The sequence below is a fragment of the Tricharina praecox genome (genome assembly GCF_024521635.1).
Source record: "Tricharina praecox strain CBS 144465 chromosome Unknown BZA05scaffold_1, whole genome shotgun sequence".
Lineage (NCBI taxonomy): Eukaryota > Fungi > Ascomycota > Pezizomycetes > Pezizales > Pyronemataceae > Tricharina > Tricharina praecox.
Genome location: NW_026250403.1, coordinates 511540 through 533473, shown reverse-complemented (window position 1 = coordinate 533473; position 21934 = coordinate 511540). Strand labels below are relative to the sequence as shown.

Below are 21934 nucleotides of genomic sequence, written 5' to 3'. Positions count from 1 at the left end.
CTACGACCCGGAAGTGTTACGCTTCCGGAAGTTCATGGGGAAGGATATCGTGAAATTCAATTGGTTTGTTTAGACGATACATGGCTTAAAAAGGCGATGATTTATCAAGGTGTCTAGGTGCCTACGAAAGTCTGAGCTTAAGATCGTCGCTTCAGCCAGGTGAAAAAGCACTGTCTCCGTGAGTAGGGATGAATCCTCCGATTCCCTTGACTCGTATGAGATATGAGGCAAGATTTTGGCCTTGGCCGGAGAGCAGCTCATCTCATCGGCAGTATCCGCGATGTATACTTTGAACCCAATGCGATGGAGTTAAGGTTACCGAGCGCATCAAGAGCTTCATCCTAGGTCGTCAATCGTCGACCCCGGATGGAGAGACAAGGTTACGTCGGAACGCTTCCATGCCTACACGGATCCGTTGGGCGGCTCACTCCAACTTTGTTGAGTTATATCACTCGTTATATTGTTACTCCCACGATACTGTTGCTTTGTCTGCAAGGGCTTTGTTCTTTACGGAGAGACTCCGAACCGGGAGAGCAGGGCGGAGGGGAAGAGCGAATTCGAGGCCAGTGGAGCAACTAAAGCGGGAAGAGAGAGACGGGAGGACAGGAATCGGACGGTTTACGCATCGCTACGATCACATAGTAACTCGCACGCAATTCGATGATGGAAATTGAAATCAAAATCGGACTCTACTCTTTGTGTTTGGCAATCTCGCCATTCCCATCTTATACTAGATATATACTGTACACCTAGTCAGTTGTCGTCTGCGCTCTCTCCGCCTGTCGGACAATAGACTTTTGACCTTCATATTTCAACAAACTTATTGAGGCTCATCCCGAGTGCTCCCACATGAGCCAAGCACCCCTCCCATTTTACCTTAATCGTCCGAACCCGTAAGGTGAGAATCCTTCCGGCGGCATCTGGCGCGAATTCGAACACACGTGGAAAGCTTCACGCTTCCATTACTCGTAGGTACTAGTTAGTATGATGAGGGGGTGTTTCACCGAGCGAACGCCAAAAGTCCGGAGTTCCACGCAACCCAAAACACGCTCGAATAGACCCTGAGAGACGACATAGTCGCGCAAGCCCCAAGCGTCTCTTCGCCATGCATTAACAAATCGACCGTATTCGGCCAAATTGTCGATTTTGACCGATTACCCTTAATCGATCCTATTTAGGTTCCTGGGGCTGGGTTGAACTGGGTCTCGTGGGGGTTAATTTCGCTGCTAATTACCTGCTGTGGAGGCGCAGCAAACACGCTGATGGCTCGAGAGGTCCAGCGAACCTTTATGTGAAGGGGAGGCGTACATCTGGGCGGTGCGGTTAAGCCAAGCCAGCACGTTCTAATATTCTGCACGGGAGGGTCGGGCCGAGGCCGATCCGCTGTGTGTGCGGGGGATCGACGTCGGTAATGTTTGGTTAGTTCGGACCCAACCCGGCGCGGGGCAAAGGGACAACGTCTCGCTCATTCGAATTCCGAAGCGGTTTCAGCCCAGAATTTTGGTTTTGTTTCTAGCGGCCTACGGGCTACGGGCTTACGGCGGTTGTTCCGGATTGCGGGGAGGCTGCCTCCTCTACACACATACGACAGTTACATGCATACATACAAGTACATACCCTATCGGTACGTTTGTATGTAAGGGACTGATCTACGGATCTAGCGCTTGGAGATAATGGCGCTTAGTTGCGGGCTTATCCGGGGAAGCGGCGAGATTTCCGGTCATCGTCATAGCGGGGCCGGGAAGGGCAACGGGATCACTCTATATTCATCCAACTGCGAAGACCGGATCAGGCACTCCTTGGATGCCTTGGATTAAGGATCTTTCAAGCCAGCCTACTCTGTGCGAATATCCGCTTTCACACGCAAAGCCGAACTGACACAATACGCGATCTGAGTGATACGTGATGAGCACGGAGTACGGTTGCTCGAGGGACAGTCCAGAAAAATATCAACACGAATCAACGAGAGAATTCGGATGTGACCGGTCACCGGTGACTGGTAAGTCGAGTGCAATGCATATTCTTATCCACTATGTGTTTGTTGGTGTGCGTACACCTTCCCGCCCTTGCTGCAGACTGTAGAGTAACATCACACAAAGGGCCCGATTACACTTTGGCTGGATCGACAGCCTGCAGTCTGCAGTCTCACGGCAATAAGAAAACCTTCACTATTGGAGCAAGAAGAGTGCTGGATTCCCGAGCCGCAAAATTGTGGAATGCGGGTGTGTGGGATCATGTCCGTTCGATTTTCAAAAGCAGGCTTGTTTGGGGGCCCAGTTCAGACTAAACTTCCGTCGCCTAATGTATATGTTTCTCGTCGCTAGTCTCCCGACACTCTCCTATGGGGAGGCTTACATCATCCGCTCCTTTCCCCAAATCAACGTCCCCAACGTTTGCGAATTTTATACCTAGTCTGCGGCCCCGGTCATCCACCTGGAGTGAGCAAACGACGAACTTCTTCCTACTCGACATGGCGAACGCTCTCATGACACCGAACTCAGATATCGAACCTTAATGGGACGTCCGTTGATTTGCTAACCGTTTGTGTGCTCGGTCGCTTATCCGTTCCATATCGCTTGGGTTCCTCCGATGGTTAGGCTCGTTGCTTCCGCAGGACCCGGCTCGGGAGCTATGAAGACTTTCGGCCGAGGTATTTTTCCAGGCTCAAAGAAACGCTGTATTGGAGCCAATAATAGGTGAATCCGCAGCATGTTTGATTTGGAATCCAGAGGTCCTCGTCGCGCGGAACAGGGGGGCACATGCCCTCTACCGTGGCCCGCCATGTTGTTCGTCCTGTACGTGTCTGCACGCCAGAGGAGAGACACCCAACGTCAGAAGTTAGAACTCCGAAACATCAAGCAGCAACGCTCGAACTAGCGTATTCCCGCTCTCCGAGGCATTACTTGGGTCGGTAACTGAGCCTTGTGGTTGGAGGGACACGGCCTTTCGAACACTCTCCGGATACCACCTCATACACAGAAGCAACTGCCTACCGATGTTCATCCAGCTCGCAAACTCTGCAGCCACTTCGCCGTCAGAAACATAACTCGCAACTGTGTTGCATATGGCTTGGCCATGGTTGGTCGAGAGATTCCAATGAGGTGATTAGATTAGTCCCAGGGTTCGGAACCACAGCTGACCCACCCAGTCCAACGTCACGCCGCAGCAAGCGCAGCAGCAGCAGCAAGATCAAAGATGGACCTTAGATAGCTCTGCTTTTGCATTCAAATCTATTCTATCCTAGGTGATGAAGTTCACGAGTCCGCAACGCAGACATCAGATGAGGTGGGGGTGAATGGTGCTTGGTGAGTGGTACTCGGACGGTGACCCGCAAAGAGTGAGAGAATCATGGTTGTGGAATGACGCAGGGATATAGTTATTCAGCTCATCGCCATCATCGTCTGATGGTTACATGTGTGGCAGCGGACATCGCAGGACCGGGGTTCGCCTTGAACCCGATCTCACCGCAACAAGCGCAGCAGCAGTACCTCAACCGCGGCCAACTCTCGCGTTCGCTCCGACACGATTATCTCCTGGCCTGAAAAGTCTTGGGGATTGCGCGTTTCGATCATCCAGGAAAAATGTACGGACAATGGGCCGGCTGGCTGATATAGCTGCGTACCCAGCAACCACTCTATTAGCCGGAATGCGAAATATTACGGGGGCTTAAGGCTTCTACCTACTTCTGATCTGACCCCACTAGAGCGATACCATCCCGTTCCCCACTTCTTGGAGCTCACGGGACAATGTAGGATCCGGAAGTCGGTCCTTCGTTCCCGCGCCCGCGTCCGCGTCCGCAGAGGCATAGGGATTATCACATACTTCTCTGTTCCAACAGCGCTGCCTTCCCGAGGTTACCGACGCTGCGTGACTAACGTCATCCGAACAAGCCCCGCAATAAAGGTTATTCCAAAGACAGCTGCATGGTTGGGAAGGGCTCCCCATGCATGGTACATGCCGGTTGCTGACATTGGGGCCCAGGTACATACGCATTCCGACCGCACCGGCACATACTGTGCCAATTCCCCGGAAGGGCTTTTTAATACTGGCTACCCCCAGACGCTTGCTTGCGGCTCGAGGGGCCGGACAAGGGCCTCTGCAGTTGCCTATGTTTGCAGATCAGGTTGACTGTGGACCGCAGAGCTCCGAGGTTGATCCGACTTACTTAAGCATGCAGACTTCTTTCTTTCGGTTCAATGCGCGCCGCGGCGACCTCTCACCGCTCTGGTCTTTTGGTTTATTCTTTGATTTGCATGAGACCTCTCACCGCCCCGCTGGTATCCGATAACCAACGACAGCCGGGTCTCGAGTGATACTGCATGACATTACAACTCTGAGTAAACGAGTCATTTCGGTTGGCGCCCGGCGAAGGAGGGCACTTACTAACTATGTGTTTGAACCTTGACCTGGCCTGTCATCTGGATCCCAGGGATTTTCTCGTGAGATCCATATTATGTACATACCCTCAGCCATTGACATCGAATCAAACCACCTGCGTCGAAAATTGTCTGCTTCACTATATGTTTTCGCAATCGGCGAAGCTATGTACGACGGATGGCCATCCCATCTTGAAGCCCTTCATTGGACTGTTTGGCTCGTCTTCTAGAAGGAACACCGGCCGTTTACTAGTCCGGCAACAACGTATTCCGGCAAACTTTTGGATTTATGTCTATCTACCAGAGTAACCATACTATATCTAGGCAGACCCGAAGGCGTCACAATCGATCGAGGCGGTAGACCCATGTGGATCCCTCCCTTCACTTGTCTACAGACGTCTACTCTACATGGCCGTTGTAGCGGAAACCTCTAGCTTGGTACCAGCCCCACCCCCACAGAATCCCTGCTAATGCACATCACGGAAGAATATCCGTACACGCGGGGGGGAGGGGGGGTGGTGGGGGAGGGGAGTTCGGTCTAACGAGGTTGAGGACTGGACAGACGCCGACGATGAGCTTCAAGCACCACATGTGGTAGTCAAAGCACAAATACATGATCCGGAATATTTTTTTATCGGCCGCTCCCATGGTTAGGACGAAGATAAACACAGCACCACACGTTCCCCCCGGCTATGACCGGAGGCTTTTTTTGTCGGGTAGTTACGCACGAATGGGAACGAATACAAGCTCGATATTGTCTCTCCCTAGGAACGGTATGGCTTTTCGGTTTCAGGTAGCGACGATGCGATAATCCTCAGCCTACCGGCTGCTGGCTGCTGGCTGCTGGCTGCTGGCTGCTGACGACGGTTTAGGTGCTTCCGTCGAGGGCTACCAATCCCTCTTCCCCGCCGTAGTGGCTTTGATGCCGTGGCCCCGCTCCGGTAAAATCTTTCCCCAACGATGCGCAAATACGGCCCCTTCCTTGAGCTACCTATAACATGGGGACCGTCCCGTCTTCTTCGTGTTCTTCCTTCATATCCTGCGGCTGTGTCCACTGAGCTTCGTCCTCGTATCTCACCACGATCCCTACAACCACAACCCGACGAGTATATCATCACGTAGGCATTGAGTGCTCGCGTTGTCGACTGTTACCTCATCCTCTATTTCTATGCCATCCCTAGAACCGATGCCGTTGCCCGTGGACATGGAGTCATGGGTAGAAGGCAAGCTGGCAGAGTTGACTCTCGAAGAGAAGGCTCTCATGCTTTCGGGTGTGGACGTATGGAGGACGTATCCGGTTCCGCGCCTTGGAATCCCTCAATTGAAGGTGTGTGGACGAATTTAATCGGTCGCAAATACTTCTGGACGCATCTGACTGACCGACTAACGCAGACGTCTGACGGACCCGTCGGCATCCGTGGTGGTACTATGGTCGATGGAACCACGGCCGCAATGGCGCCCAGCGCGGTTTCGTTGGCGGCTACTTGGGATACCGATATCATCTCGCAGCTCGGAAGCCTTCTGGCCACCGAGATGCGGGACAAGAAGGCGGATATCCTTCTCGCCCCAACAGGTAGGCAGCCAGCCGGCCAGCCTCGTCCCGCTTTTGGTAGACAAGCTAATACGATCGGTCCAGTGTGTCTCCACAGATCCCCATTGGGCGGCCGAAACTTCGAGTCCTTCTCCGGCGACGACCCGTTCCTCGGCGGCAAGCTCGCAGCCGCATACATCAACGCCGTGCAGGAGCACGGCATCGCCACGACGATCAAGCACTTTGCGGCGAACGACCAAGAGACGGGGCGGTTCGTCGTGAACCAGATCATGTCTGAGCGGTGTCTCCGCGAGCTCCACCTGGTGCCGTTTCAGATTGCGATCCGAGACGCGAATCCGTGGTGTATCATGGCCAGCTACTCGAAGATCAACGGCGTGTATGCGAGCAACAACAAGAAGTTGCTCACGGATATCCTAAGGAAGGAGTGGGGCTTCGACGGGATGGTCATGAGCGATTGGTTCGGTGTCAATAGTATCGTGCCGAGTGTGGACGCCGGCATGGATCTGGAGATGCCTGGGCCGGCAAGAAAACGCGGAAAGAACCTTTCGGATGCCGTCAAAAAGGGATTCATGGAGGAGAAGACGCTGGATGCATGCGTCCGGAGAATTTTGCAATTGGTCGGTTCTTTCCAGTCAGACCGGTGATACAAGTCGCTAATCTGCCGCTATGCACTGCAGATTCACAAGACTGGAAAATACAAATATCCCGACTGGGTGGAAGAGCAGGAGGAGGCCCATGATCGTCCTGAGCACCGGCAATTTCTACGAGAGGCGGCCGCCGATGGAATAGTGCTTCTCAAGAATGAGGGAGACATCCTTCCTTTGACGGCCTCCAAGCTGGATGGCATCAAACAGATTGCTTTTATCGGACCTAACGCGGATGAATCGGTTGCCGCTGGTGGAGGGTGCGTGTTTAATCGTCCCCCCCCCAAGGTGTTTCTCCCGTACTGATTTGTCTACTCCAGATCTGCCGCCCTGAACCCCCACTACCGCCAGAAACCCTACCAGCAATTCAAAGCCAACATCGCCTCGCCACACCCCGACCTCGTGGTCAAGCACGCCCGCGGATGTCTAGCCAACAAGTTCGTCCCCGTATTCTCCGAGGTCTGCGTCTCCCCCAAGAACGGAATGCACGGGATGCACATGGAGTACTTCGGCAACATGGAGCACAAGGGCCAGGTAGTCCACAGTGCCCACAGGATCAGCACGATACTTTCGTGCTACGACAACCTGCCCAAGAGCTTCACTCCCGGAAAACGATACTCCTACCGTGCAACTGGTCTGCTCACGCCAAAGACTACCGGAAAACACATGTTCTCTATGGGCACATGCGGGCCCGGAAGAATGCTCCTCGACGGAAAGGAGATCATCAATATCTGGAACCGCACCAAGGAGTCGGAGCGCTCGGAGATGTTCATGGCGTACGCCTCTCCCGAGAAGCGGGTGGAGATAGATATGGTCGGCGGCCGGACCTACACCGTCGAGGTGGAAGGTGTATCCCGCGAACTCGATCCGATACCCGTGCACTACACGGACGAGCTCTACCGTGACGAGGTTATGGACGGCTCGCGGGTCGGATTCATGGAGGAGGTGAAGGAGAATCTCTTCGGCGACGCAGTCGCGCTCGCCGCCGAGTCCGACATCGTCGTCATGGTCGTCGGCAAGAACATCGAGTGGGAGAGCGAGGCGTACGACATGAAATCGATGGATCTTCCCGGCGCGCAGAACGAGCTGATCCAGGAGGTTTTGAAGGTCAACCCCAACACCATCATCGTCAACCAGTCCGGCAGTCCTATTAGCATGCCGTGGCTCGCCGCCGCGCCAACAGTAGTGCAGGCCTGGTACCAAGGACAGGAGCTCGGCAACGCGCTGTTCGACGTCCTTGTCGGCGCCGTCAACCCGAGCGGCAAGCTCCCAGTCACGTTCCCAAAGCGCCTCGAGGACACCCCGTGCTTCCACAACTTCCCGGGCGAGAACGACACCGTCGTCTACGGCGAGGGCATCTACCTGGGATACCGGCATTACGAGAAGGCGAAGATCGCACCACTATTCCCATTCGGCCACGGGCTCTCATACACCACCTTCCGCTACTCCAACGTGCGCGTCTCCTCGTCACTCTTCTCCCCAGACTCCCCGCTCGTCGTATCAGTGGACATAACCAACACCGGCTCCCTTTCCGGCAAGGAGTCTGTACAATTCTACGTTTCGCAGACCACGAAGCCTGGTCTGCCGCGCCCGATCAAGGAGCTCAAGGGCTTCGCCAAGGTGTCGCTGCAGCCGGGCGAGACCAAGACTGCGTGCTACACGCTCGACAAGTACGCCCTCGGTTACTTCAACGATAGGAAGATGCTGTGGGTCGTCGACGAGAATGCAGAGTTCGCGGTCCATGCTGCCGCCAGTTCGGTTGATGTTAGGGGCCACGCGGTGTTCAGGGTCGCGAAGGGGTTGAGCTGGATCGTTTAGTGGAGTGCGTGAGCCTTACGGTTGGGAGCGCGTGGCTTGGTCGGTGTGCGAGGCGTCTGGTATTTTTCGGGTTTGTTTCTTTCCTTTTTGTTTTGTTTTTCGTTTTTGTTTTTTGTTTTCGCTGGGTTTTTTGTCGGGCTTTCATTTTCGTTGGTTTTGTTTTGTTTTTGTTTTTGTTTTTGTTTTTGTTTTTCGTTGGTTTTGTTTTTCCGTTTCATCTTCCTTAGTTTCATTTTCATTTTTTTTGCTTTCCTTTTCGTTTTCGTTTTCATTTTAGTTTTGTTTTCAATTTCGTTTTGATTTTGATTTCATTTCCGTTTTTGATTTATACATTCTTTAGTTCTTTTGGTTAAGCAGGCCTCCATTCCATGATACCTACATGCATGTATGGGTTTTGATGTTTGCTAAGAGTTGAGTTCGAGGATGATGATGATGATGATGATGATGATGAATGCAGCGCGGTGACCCATACCATCTATGATCTACCTATCTGTTCGAACTTCGTGACCAGCAGCAGCACAAGAGAAACATGAAAGTAGACTATCAAACGGGCTTATGTAGGATGTAGGTATCATGTTCAAACCAACTGCTAATACAATGTTGAACCAAAACAAAAGAAAAATCCAAGACCAGAGCTCCTTACTATAGAAGGATGACTCCTCTCGATACAACACAACAGAAAACAAAACAACTCGCTCCCACCAGGCCAAACCCCAAAAATAAAACACAAGAAAGAAACAAAAGTACAATACAAAGGAACAAGCCACAGATACAAGAAAGGATAACAGACAGACATTAAGAGCGTACAAGCTAGGAGAGATCGCAAGATACATAGGAGACCATAGGGACTATCGTATCGTAGCATATATAGACATCGTAGACACATACAAGACACCAACACTGACACCTGCATTACCAGGTGCATGAGGGAAGACTCAAGAGGGATAGAGCAGAGCGATCAGTGAAACTGCTGCTGCTGCTGCTGTTGTGGTACAGCATTGGGCTGCTGGAAAGAGAAGTCCAACTTCTGTGCGGCGTTCTGCAGTATCATAACGTCGCGGTGCAGCGCTGGAGAGATCGGGACCAGAGTGTACAGCCAATGGGTGGTTTTGGTGAGGAGATCGTTCAGCGTATGAGCCGAGATCATATTCCTTAGACTGGGAGATTGATACGCCGCCTGGAGTACCAGTAGGTTTCCAAATTGTCTGCCTCGGTGTGAGCGGAATGAAGTGGTGGTGGAGAACCAGGAGGAGGATGAGGAGGAGGAGAAGGAGGAGGAAGAAGGGGAGGGGGGCTCACGCATGAGCCGTTCCGAACACGTTGGTGATAATCGGCCTCATAACATCTGGATTGAATCCGTGAAAGGCGGTGGTACTCGACAGAGCGGCTTCGATGCATTTGCGGCAGTTCATCTCCAGTTCGTTGGGCGTGATGTCGCCTCTATCCCTATCCTCCCCATTGTTCTGGTCATCCATCAAGGGTGAGCCCGGATGGCTGTAGCGTGCTGAAGCACTGCTACCGATGCCGCCATTGTGGTGCAGGGCGTGGTACACAAACGGTCGATGAATGATGTATCTGGCGCCAAAGTATTTTGCACGCAGACGCGCAGCATTGATATCGGATGGCGGAGGATCGTTGGTCTCCCAGCGTAGGCGCGGGGGCAGATGTGACCTCCACGCTTCGAGCTGGTAGTCGAGCTCGCGGGCGATGGCAAGGCAGCGTGGTGAATCCAGGTTGGTCTTGTCCTGCTTGTACAGTGCGGTGTGGACGCGATTCAACAGCTTGCGCAGTGCGATCTGCGCAAGGTAGTACATCCAGATCAGTGGATCGTCGGCCGCGATTTCGGTGTATGGAGACGGCGGCGAGGTTATTCCACTGGGAAGAAGCATGGAGTCTTCCAGCCTGGAAATGCCACTGGGAGGCAGATCGAGCTCTGCCAGGACATCACTCTCGAGCTGCAGGCAACTCCAGAAGGCACGGAGGATAAGGTCTTTGCGGAGGGCATCTTTTTCCGAGTTGAGTTTCCTGTTTCCCCCCCTGTATTAGTGGGTAGTTCGTTGCAAGGAGGGTTTGTTCGAAGGGGTGATCTTACATCCGAATAAGGATTTGACATCCCATGCATGCCCAAGATATCCACTTCCAGCTGTCCAGGACCCTACCCAATTGGCCCCAATATAGTCCAGCCAGTAGCCCTGCTTGAACATTCTCTAGCTCGTTGCTTCCGATCAGAGCGCCCATGATATCCATAGCTTGCGAGAAATAAGCCAGCCCTGGGATCACATCAATATTCTTCGAGTCCGGCCTGTCCCTACTTCCTCCCGCCGAGAACTGTTGCTGCTGTTGCTGCTGTTGCTGCTGTTGTTGTTGCTGCTGCTGGTACGGTGGCGATGCCGCCGAGAACGGTGGGGTTGCAGAAGATCCGAAAGGAGATGCCGTGCTACTGAAGACGGAAGGGTACTGGGCTTTCGGAAGGGGACCCGGCACGGGTCGGCGGTGTGAGCATACCGATCCCAAGGCCATCACGAGGAGAACCAAGGCGGAATGCACCGTACGTGGTATGCTTCTCGACGGCGAAGGCGATAGACTTGTAACTTGTTGCTGTGGGATCGACATGCTCCGCTTTCGCTTCCCCGAGATGGAGTTGTTCCGATGACTCCGTGGCGAAGGCATCGTTGATTCCGTGCCGTTGGTGTCGCCACCCATCCCTAAGCCGGACGGGTTGGAATCAACCTCTTGCTGTGAGGAAGAGCCGAACAGATCGGCAAAGCGGAATACAGTGTCCGTGATGCTGGCTTTGTCGAGGATGGGGTGAAGGATGTGGATGTTTTTGAGGTAGCTGTTGAGCAGCTCCTGCACCGTCTGGCGATCCAGGCGCAGTTTTCCGTCGGACCCCAATCCACCGATGCCCTGTTCCGACATCCGAGGAGGCATGAGATTTCCTTGAGGGTCCATCATGTTGTGGTCATCATCCTCGGTGGAGGTCCCGTTGGTTTTCCTTCCTCCTTCGGTGCCAGATTCCCAGGCGCCGTTGTAGAACATGCCACTCCAGCCTTCGGTGCTCGGACCCGCATATTCAGTATCCTCCTCGAAAGTTGGGTCCCCGCCGCTACTCTCCTCCCCCCTCCCGTAGATCCGTAGGGTACCCCGGTTCTGTTCCTCGTCGATCACGTAGCTATCATGCTTGAGGAAATCATCGTCGACTATTTTCCGGATGCTGGGCCACCAGAGAAGCTTGTGTGCGGCGGTGGTGTGCTGATACGGTATGGTGAGCTGCTCGTCCTCTTCCATGGGGATTTCCCGCATGGTAGCCCCCGGAGTGATGGATGGACGAGAGACGATGGAGGGCCGCGTCTGCGGCGGAGACGCCGGCTTCGAGGCAGATCCCTTTGGCGATGTGGCTGCGCTCTGAGGCTGCGAGTCACCACCGCGAGTATTGATGGTTTCCAAGAGCGTTTCAACGCGTCCGAGACGATCGAGTATTTGCAGTAATGTGCGATCTTGTCTGAAGGGAAAAAATAAAATTCCGCATGAGCCATTCCGAACGTTTAGTCTAACGACAAGAGGACAGCCGCTTACTTTGGAGGTGGAACTTCGCGATAGACACAAGCTACTTGTGATTCCTTGCAGAAGCCGCAGCTGGGCCTTCCTTCGTCGCATTTCGCCTTGCGCGCCCGACACGCATCGCATGCCTATTTTATTCGATCGCGAATCAGCTAAAATTCACAGAGACCAAGATCCACTCGGAGAGAGATGCGGGGAGGGTCGTGAGGAGGAGGATGAAGAGGAAGAGTACGTACCTGCGCTGCTCGTATTGCTTTTCTTCGTGGCGGATAGGTCGTCACGACGTTCACCCCCTGACCTCCGCCCAGAATTATGCCACCCTGCGCATTGACAGGCGAGGGCACGATGGGATTCGCACCGATAAGCTGGTGGCCCTGTACGCCATGATAACCACCCGTTACTCCCGGACCAACCGCGTTCGAACTTGCAGGCGAAGCCATCTCCGCACCTGAACTCATCGAACCTCGATGCTCCGTCGGCGCGCCCTGGGATATATGATGGAAGAAAGCGGACGAATCGAAGACACCTGGCTGTTGCTGCTGCTGCTGTTGCTGCTGCTGCTGTTGCGTGGTCTGGAGCGGTTTCAGTTGCTGTCTGACCATGCCCTGGGAAGGGGGCGATGAGTTTGCGGTGCCGGTGTCAATATCAGAGGGTTGCGACTGGTATCCGTTGAAGCCCTGCGCATCAGTGGACACAGGGGTGGATATGCCGTGCGAATCTACTGACAGTGGGGTGTGGCCGACTGGCAATAAGTGTGAGTCTCCACTACTGTCGAACGGCGCGTAAGACGAAAAATGGTGTCCATCCCTACCGATTGATGATCCTCCCGCCCCCACCCCCCCACTGCCGCTTGCGCCGCCGCCGCCGCCGCCGCCTCCGCCGCCACCACTCATGCTCTGCGACCGGGGTTTGCTTTCTCCCCATCCTGCCATCGTGGAGCTGTTTGAGTACTGTGACTGGGGGGAATACGCCGCCTGCTGGTGGAACTGGAAGGTCGCTTGGTCTATGATCTGCTGCGAAGAAGACCACGAATCAAGACGAGGTCTCTTGGAGTATTCCTGCTTTACTTCCATACGAGCCCACGAGTCTGGTGGGGATGTAGTAGTTGCGAAAATGGTCGCGGTCGGTACTATCGCCCCCGACTTTACGGCAGTCCCTGCAGGTCAGGCTTTCGTCGGTGAAGAGCGCGCTTTTGCCTTGCGCTGCGGGTGAGAGTGGGACGGAGATGGAGGGAGAGAGATGGAGGGAGGGGGAGAGAGAGAGAGGAAGAGCAATGCGATCTACGGGAGGGGCTTCGAAAGAGCAATTGGAAGCTGAGGTCTGTACTACTGGATATATAGCCAACCACTAGGGTATTATGGGGGTGGAGAGAGCGGGGTGGGGTAGAGTAGAGCACAGTGGGTACTGGAAGCTGCGCCGTCCGTCGAATGGTAGTTATATAACAGTGTAGCTGAGATGAAGTAAAATGCGCATCCGCCGGCGGGATTACAAGGACGTTCTCGTTCTGACCGATTGGAATGACCGTGGGGAAGGTAAGAACGTTGGAGCTTCTATTGTCCGAGGGCTGGTTCCGATGAGATGATATGCGCTGATCGAGGGGGACCGTCGGAATCAACGAGTGCAGGCTGTGTGTTTTATTGAGGGGTGGAGGGGGGATAGTTGATGAGTTCGATTCTTCGCCGTCAGCTTTTGAATCGCGGGGAAGGTGCACCGGGCGGATAGATAAGTAAAAAAGGCGAAGCGTGTTGGAGATTGTTCTCTTTCGACTCTGACAGACCGAAAGGAATAATCGCGGGTACCTTGGGCATGTACTTGGGCAGGTATAGTAGGTATAGTAGTAGTAGCAGTAGTAGTAGTAATAGTAGCGCATCACGCATCCAGACACTGGTAAAATAGCATCCATCATCATCCGCAAGTCGTTCGCACGCTTGGATGCATCCTCCCATGTAGGTAAGAAGGAAGTAGGTGGGCAACCAGCAGCTTACTTGCAAGGCGTGACCGGGGTAGGGTAGTATGTGCTTTCATCCCACTAAAAAAGATGCAGCCGGTGCACCACTCTACTCTACGTAGGTGCGTGGTATCGCCAATCACCATCAGGAACCACTGGAACCTCCATGTCGTACATACATAACTACATGCTATCGTGTAGGTAGGGGGGTGGAAACCCACGCAGAGCATGTATGTACGTACATCTCGAACAACTTCGAGATTTGCAGCTGGCCGTAGGGTCTACCCGGGACGGTCTGCATCACGAAAGTCCAAGTATGTATTATGTACCCAAGTACCTTGGTACGGTGATGACTTCTTGTAGTTGGCCGTATCTTGCCGTATTCCACGCGGCCTTTGATATTCTTCGGAGCCCGCGAGACAAATTGGTTGAAGCCGCTCGGCGCTCAACAGACATTGTAATCGCCCATGCGCATTCAAACGGCACACCCACGGTAGTTCGAACGATGGGGGTAGTAGGTACGAGGGGGTACTTCTGACGCCCCCCCCCCCACCTCATCCACCCAGACCAATGAGGCCATTCCCGTGGTCAGAGATCTCACCATTCCCTTCGCCTGATCTGCATGACAGACATGAACGACTCTACCGCTATCTTCTGGATTGAGAAGAGCAAACAGGAAGAAGAGATAGTGGTGGAGGGGGAAATGTTTCCCCCCCCGAAAACCCTGATGTTTTGAGTATGATGGATCCGAAGGGTGAAGAGGATAAAGAAAGAAAAGAAGGAAAAAAGGTATCAGGTTGTTAGCCTGCATCATGCGTCCACCGACCCATACAGGAGCCCTGGCCGATCACCATTATCACCACCACCACCCTTTTTCTGTTACGAATGGCAACCCACACCCAAACCACACACACGCCTCCCCCCCTCCTCAAAGAGAGAACCCCAGAGAACCCCGTGGTATCCAAGCTCTGTGGGGCGGCGCTGTTTTGGCCGTCAGAGGATTCGGAACATCTGGCACACCGGAGTTCATCATCCATCCACGGGGACCCTAGCAGATGTAGTCCATCCCTCCACACCCTCAGGAACACACACAGGCTACAGCACGTACACACGAGCCTAAAATATGCTCTTCCGTGCTTTCTGGAAAGTCTTGAATTCCATTCCTACAAGTCCACGAGGGCCTGTTGATCCGCAACGAGGACATTCAGATGTCAGTGCAAGTCGTCTCTAACCCCACATCGAGGGGCAAGCTAAGGTATGTTAGCAGCAGCGCAGCGTTCGGCAGGGATAGCACGTTCGTTCAGAAAGAAGGAAGGAAGGAAAAGAAAAAAGAAAAAGAAGGAAGAAAAAAAGACTTTTCGCTCGCAGCTGAGGTGTTCATTTCGATGGTGATGGTGGTGGTGATTAGTGAAATGGTGGGAGCCTGGAGGTGATGATGGTGGTGGGAGGTGGTGAGAGGTGGTGGTGGTGGTGTTGGTGGGAGGTGGGAGGTGATGTCGCATTTTACCCCACACACCATCCCACCTACCTTACCTAGGGCCGCACATTTGCTTCTTCTTCCACATCTTCCCCTTCTGCCTGGATGTGAGTGGGCAGTGGGCCCAACACTTCTCCCGTCCGTTTCCCTCAGAGAACTCATTCTCTCTCGCTCCCCCCGTCAGCCCAAAAAAGATGCATTTGCTGGCAGATTGACTGGGTAATTTTTTCATCGAGTAGAGTGTGCGGAGGCGGAGGCGTAGATTATAGGTAGGTAGTATGTATAGTAGATGGGCATCCACCCACTAACTAGAGACACACATCAAAATTGCCAGCGATTGAACCTGATGAGCCACTCCCCGCCCCCCTGCCGTATCGTCTGATTCGCAGCCCCATCGCATCGTGTGGTATGCGGAAGCGAACTCTGGGGGGGGGGGGGGGGGGGGGAAGAGCGACAGAGCGACAACGGAAGCAGCCGCACAAACGAGAGGCCCGAATGGAAATGTCGGAGAAACCAGGTGGAAGATGGAGGGCATGGGGCTGGAGCTCTGGGGCGGATATGTGTGGAAACACGAATGATATGCAGGGAGGCAGGAAGGTGGATGATGGACGGTGTGCGGTGGACGGCGGGTGGTGGACGGACTGGACGTCGTGGTGGTCGTCGTCGGCGCGGGCCAATCATAATTCGAGGCCGGGAAGGGTGGGCATGTAGTAGTGTCGGGATTCGGGTCATGTGCTCGAGTGATGGGGTGGGACATTGAAGTCCGCGCAGCCACCGCACGGCGCAAATGTTGGGGCAGCCCAATGAGTAACTAATCACGGAGGTACCGTATGTGACCACGGAGGGTGGGTGGGTTGGTGGGTGGGTGTTCGCTCTGCAGCCCCCGAATCTTCACGTGAAGCTTCGGGATTTCGACCGCAGCTGGTTCGCAAACTGCCGCCCACTATCGGTATCCAAAACCTGCGCGCTTCGAGTGGGGCACACCGATGCTAACTAACCAAGAAAGTAGGTACATAGTATATAGTATATAGTACCCAGAGTAGCAAATGCATCCTGGGACGTCGACGAGGTCGGCCTCAGAAAAGATCTGCCTGCCTGCCTGCTTCGCACTCACACCCACCCACCTAGGTAAGTACTCGGGCGTAAGGGTAGGTGGTGCCTCACCTTGCGCTTATAATTCGTAATGGTGGTGAGGTACGACTTAACGATTGGCTGTTCCTGGTAAGTACTAGGTAAACACACATCCGAGTATTTGAGTATTGGGTACTCTACCCACTGTCACTCACTGAAAGTCTGAAAGACGAACTGCCGCCGCCACCGCCGCCGCAGGCTCGCAGCCAGACTGGCGGTTCGCTCCTCGGACACCGCCTACTTGTCCACAGACAGGTAGTTACGTGCCACCGACCAGCCGATCCGCCGCTCTCGCAGAGTCGCACACTCGGAGTGACTCGCACCTTCCCGTCCGTCCGTCCGTCCGTCCGCCAGGATGACTGACCCAGTGCGACCGTGCGACGTAACCAAGTATCTATACCTAGTAGACTTCGGTTCCGTCCCTCTGGCTGGTTTCGAAGCTCGTATATCTGAATATATCTGACGGGCAAACGCCACTGGCACGGTGGCACCGATGTATGGTTGCACACCGCGCGTTCTACATTCACCCCTCGCTCGCTCGCTAATCATCTGCCTGAATACATATGACGAGTGGTGGTGTCGGTGTAGCGTGGTATATTGTGGTGTATGTAGTGTAGTGGTGTGTAGTAGGTATTAACTTGCTTTACAGCCGGCCGGATAACTACTACTAATATCTGGAGCGGTTTCAACTTTCTTTGGTGTTTCGTCCCTCCCCGAGCTACGCGTACGGCATTTTCTGAGTTACGCACGACGCCGCTTCGGGGAAACATGTATCAATTCTTCGATGTTTTTTGCAGCCGGGATTCTGTAGGGTGCACCGGTGCGGGGCCCAGCTCAGCTCCAATGCTCCATCGATTGCCCCTCCACTTCCACTTCTTCTCCTCCATTCCGCTTCGATAGCCAGCTCTTGATTACATAGCAACGGACAATGCTTTTTTTTAAGGCTTTGCTTTTGTCGGTTGATAGTCTTGAACCGCCTGCAGGTCCTCCCTCAGACCTCGGTCAGACTTTTTCCTTTTCCTTTTCCTTTTTTCCTTCTTTTTTCGTTCTTCCTGCTTCCTGCTTCATGTAACATGATGTATGTACCCAAGTACTGCGCATATTAATGTCGTCCTCTTTGGGCCATTCGAACACTTTGGCGTAAAACCACCTTCTCTGCATGGACATGGGCAATGGACATGGAATCTCGTCATGGAAGAATTCGAACGGTTGTGGCATATGTATGCTTGAGGTATGTATCATACTTGGTAATGTATTCTACATGTGCACTACCTAATACTACTATATACTTTTTCTGCCAACTAACCAAGTACTAACTACCAACTAGTACATAGTACAATACATACACACATACTCCACCAGGTACATATGATCTCGAAGGGTGGTGGGGCACGCAGAGCCCTTAACCCTTACCACACAGCTGTCTCCCCCCTCCCCCTCCCTCCCCACTTCGTACATACATAGACGAGCTGCGGCGACCGGGTTGGAGTCTGGAGGCATCTGTCTGTCTGTCGGCGGCATATGCAGTGTCATTCGCCTCGGGATGCATACATACATACATACATACATACATACATACATACATACATACATAAGGATTGGGGCTGGGGAGTGTGGGGTGTGTGGATATTTTGGTCCCGACTACATGTACGTGTGTGGTTATCGTGCACGTCGATGACAGTCCACTGGCCACTGGCCAGGGGATGGGTAGGTGATGGGTCGCGGAATTGTCCGGCCTCCGCTGCGACTTGCGCAGCGACTGAGGCGGGATGCGGGGAATGTCGGTCGTGCGAATATACGGTACGGTACCGAAGTAGCCGCCCCTCTACTACGCACGGCACGGCACGAAGCGGCGCGGCAGAGCGATGGCGTGACATGGCGTGCTATGGCTTGTAGTTAAGCTAAGCGTGCTAAGCGGGCTCGACTCTCGAGGTATTGCCGGCTGTGCTTGCACCGTTGCACGGGTGCTGAGATCGTTCTTCGTCATCGCTACAACCGTAGGTATGATACCTATCCTGGCTGTAATGGCTGTGAATTAAGCTAGAGTCGCCACGGTATGTAGCAATAGCTATATCCTGGTGGTCTCAATGCTCATATCGACGCAGTGTAGAGTACCTACTTCTTACTTATGTATGTACCAGGTAGTTCCAACTTCCAGCACAGCGCTGACTGGATGGATAGATTTTCGAAATCATGTTCTATGTAGATCTCGGGTGACACTGGACGTAGGCGGAACTGACTCCTTCCACTGAACAGGTATGCAAGTACGTACTTGGTTGCTGCGCCCTACCAGAGATATCCGATAGCTACTCTACATACCCAGATCGATGTCAACGAAACACCGCCGCCGGCCACCACCACCACCTCTGATGCCGAGATCTCCCGCGTGCGTGCACACAGGCATTGTCGAGTGTGCGCATGGTGCGAGAATATGCTTCACTCAAAGCCTTACGAACCTACTTGTTACTTACTTACTCGCTTACTTACTCACTTACTTACTCACGTACTTACTCACGTACTGACACGGCGTGCAGCTCGCGGGCGCTTACTTAGTAACGTGTGCTCAGCGGCGGCGGCGGAGGGGCATCGATCGGACTCGGTTGCCCACTGCCGTACCACGACTACTAATTGCTTAGTTACTAACTATTAGTAGGCGCCCAACCAACACTCAGCTCAGCCTTACGGTGGAAGGATTACCCTGTGTATGTATGCTGAGCCTCCCCGTACAACCCAACATCATCTTTAACCATCACCATCATTCTTTCTCATCATCACCGTCATTGTCAGCGTGTGATGGCGGCAAGCAAAGGGGGCTGATAATAGGTTCATAGCACTCTGAAACATATCCCTTGGGCATGACTACTACCTAGTACCTACCTGCCATTGTCTTCGACCTCTCCGCGATATAGGATATAGTAGTTATAACCCCACCCTCGAGTCCCCGTGGTCGGTTCAAACCAAGAACCAACTTGACAATTCCGAAATCCCCACTACCCAACCAACCGCCCATAACCTGAGTATGCCGGCCGCACCACCGAAAGCCATAATCTTCGTTGCCAACCACGGCAACGACCCGACGGAGGTAGCTGTGCCATGGTCGGAGCTCAAAGCCGGCGGGTGCGCCGTCACGTTCGCGACCGAACACGGCGATATCGCTGCGGCGGACCCCGTCACGGTCCAGCAGACACTGTTCGCGTGCGTGCTCGGCGCGACGTCGACTGCAACTTCCACGTACAGGGACATGCTGGCGTCGGCCGAGTTTAACAATCCGCTCTCGTGGAGCGACGAGGGTTTTGATATTCTCGGATACGGTTGGTTGCCCCCTCACTTACCCCGGACTGAAAGAGAAGGAAAAACCGAAACCCACCGTTTACCAAAGATGCTGCGCTGTGCTGGTTTTTCTTTCTTTCCTTTCCCCACAATCCGCTAACAGCACGACCCGCCGGATCGTACAGATATCGTGATTCTCCCCGGCGGCCACGACAAACCGATCCGGCAGTACCTGGAGTCTAAGACCTTGCACAGGCAACTAGGGCGATTCCTGCCGTACACTCAGCGCAGCAGCAGCACCACCACCACCGGCGCCGCCAACACCGACACCGACACCAACAACACCAACGACCACAACGACAGCAGCACCACCACTACTACCCAACCGCAAAAGAAAGTGCTGGGCGCGATATGCCATGGCGTGCTACCACTCGCATTTGCAAAGTGTCCGGGCAGCAGGGAGAGGGAGGGAAACACACTACTGGGCGAGTATCGACTGCAGACCACGACGCTACCGAAGTGGATGGAGGCCACGGCGTGGGTTGCGAGTCAGGCGTGGCTGATGGGCAGTTATTACCGCACCTATATCGAGCGGGGAGCGTGGACTTGTGGCGATGTAAGTCTTTTCTTCCTTTTTTTCGCTTTTCTTTCTGCGGCGCTTTTCCGTTGTTTTTTTTCTTTCGTTTTTTCTGGCTTTCTGGCTTTCTGGCCCTTATCGTGGTTGTTGTTCGGTGGTGGTGTCTGCCTGCCTGCCTCTGCCTGCCTGTCTGCCACCCGTTCGTTTGTGGGGTTGGGTTTACTAGAGTATTGCTACCAAGTACTCTAGAGCTCTAGAGCTCTAGAGTAGATGGGATGTTGATTGATCTAATGCACGATGGCGATATGATAGGTCGAACAAGCGGGTGGGATCCTTATTAACGGACCAATGAGTACAAAGTGAGTACATAAGACAGTACGGACGAACATCCGTACCACAAACCTCCTCCTCCTCCCCCCCCCCCCCCCCCCCCCCCCCCCACTCCACAGAAAAACGCAACATCTACCTACCCAGAGTACCTAGAGTACCTACCTACCTAGTAGTTAGTAGCCGGTGCTGATGTTGACCGTGTTTGGAAAAGGCCATTCGTGCATATAGATCCGAATCACCGTTACATCTCGGCACGTTTCCCGGGGGATGCTGTGCTGTGGGCTCAAACTATTCTGAAGGAGGCAAGGGAGGCGCTGGGAGAGTGGTAGGCTGGTACCGTTACTTTCTTTGACAGAGACTGGCGCATAACTACAACGTATGTAGGTGCCAGGGACACATACGAAGGACGACTCACGAGTGATATCGGGGGTACTCTACTCTACGGCACTCTGAGCTCGGAGCTTGTGGGGAGCTTGGGGAGGAGATTGAGCGGGAAAGAGGTGTGCAGGGGATCTTTTTTCCATTTTTTTTCAATTTTTTTTCTTCATAGTTGTTTTGTTATGTGTGTGATGGCGTTGGGTTAGATGTGGATATTGATGTGAGGTTTATGCAACTCGATATTGAAACGTTGGAACGGAGAGTACATGCTTGATTTACTTGTGCTTTGCTTGTGCTTGTATATCACCTCCCCACCGGAGCTACTGCAAGTCTGCAAGTCTGCAAGCCTTCATGCAATCATCACTCGGTTCGGCTTCGAGGAGCTCGGCGCAGCAGTGAGCAATGAGCAATCGAATCCAATCCAATTCACGCCGTACAGTACAGTACCGTTAGCCGACTACGCTCCGCCCTCCGCTTCAAAGCCTGTACGGTCTACTGTAGTCTGTAGTCTGTAGAGTACTTGTGTAGATATACGTCCCCATCTGTAGTCTATAGTCTACAGTCTACATTCTGCAGTCTGACCCAAATTTATGTACACTGTACTCTACACTGTACTCTACACCCAATATCCATCCAATGTCCCTCCAATGTCCACCCAATATCCCCCCAATATCCCCCAACCATCCACCGGAGTCCCCAGAATCTCGAGGAAGCTCACGGAGCCACGTAAGTGCGTAAGTGAGCTAGCTCTCTCTCCCCCAGCTCTCTCCAAACTCTCCCCCAGCTTTTGAGTCTTCCCAGAGGCCGGAGCAGGCAGAATATAATCATCTAGCTTGTGCCCACCTCAAGAAGGTTCGCACATCCCGCGTTCA

At 53.5% G+C, this 21934-nt stretch overlaps 5 protein-coding genes across 5 annotated transcripts; 2 read left to right on the top strand and 3 right to left on the bottom strand.

Annotated features, from left to right (window-relative positions):
* Positions 1-5562: 5562 nt before the first annotated feature.
* BZA05DRAFT_450205 (glycoside hydrolase superfamily) lies at positions 5563-8850 on the top strand (the record flags this gene model as incomplete). The annotated part of the gene is made up of 5 exons (XM_051487407.1): positions 5563-5703; positions 5769-5949; positions 6013-6545; positions 6606-6832; positions 6893-8850. The coding sequence occupies 5 exons, from the start codon at positions 5563-5565 to the stop codon at positions 8388-8390; spliced, it is 2580 nt and encodes an 859-aa protein (XP_051344081.1). The 3' UTR covers positions 8391-8850.
* A 498-nt stretch (positions 8851-9348) lies between these two features.
* On the bottom strand, positions 9349-12079 carry BZA05DRAFT_330570 (uncharacterized protein; the record flags this gene model as incomplete). Its single annotated transcript, XM_051480544.1, has 4 exons — positions 9349-9595; positions 9690-10427; positions 10483-11892; positions 11967-12079. Coding segments are annotated over 4 exons (2508 nt in total), but the record flags the coding sequence as incomplete, so codon positions are not given.
* BZA05DRAFT_5117 (uncharacterized protein) lies at positions 11862-13328 on the bottom strand. Its single transcript, XM_051488378.1, has 3 exons — positions 12763-13328; positions 11967-12693; positions 11862-11892 (listed from the first exon to the last, which is right to left on the bottom strand). The coding sequence occupies exons 1-2, from the start codon at positions 13022-13024 to the stop codon at positions 12104-12106; spliced, it is 852 nt and encodes a 283-aa protein (XP_051344079.1). The 5' UTR covers positions 13025-13328; the 3' UTR covers positions 11862-11892; positions 11967-12103.
* BZA05DRAFT_381360 (uncharacterized protein) lies at positions 12790-13872 on the bottom strand. The gene has a single exon (XM_051482003.1). The coding sequence runs from the start codon at positions 13858-13860 to the stop codon at positions 13096-13098; it is 765 nt and encodes a 254-aa protein (XP_051344078.1). The 5' UTR covers positions 13861-13872; the 3' UTR covers positions 12790-13095.
* A 5341-nt stretch (positions 13873-19213) lies between these two features.
* On the top strand, positions 19214-21325 carry BZA05DRAFT_381350 (uncharacterized protein). The gene is made up of 4 exons (XM_051482002.1): positions 19214-19818; positions 19963-20393; positions 20667-20713; positions 20896-21325. Exons 1-4 carry the CDS (start codon positions 19527-19529, stop codon positions 21011-21013), a joined length of 888 nt encoding a protein of 295 aa, XP_051344077.1. The 5' UTR covers positions 19214-19526; the 3' UTR covers positions 21014-21325.
* The last annotated feature ends 609 nt before the right edge of the window (positions 21326-21934 follow it).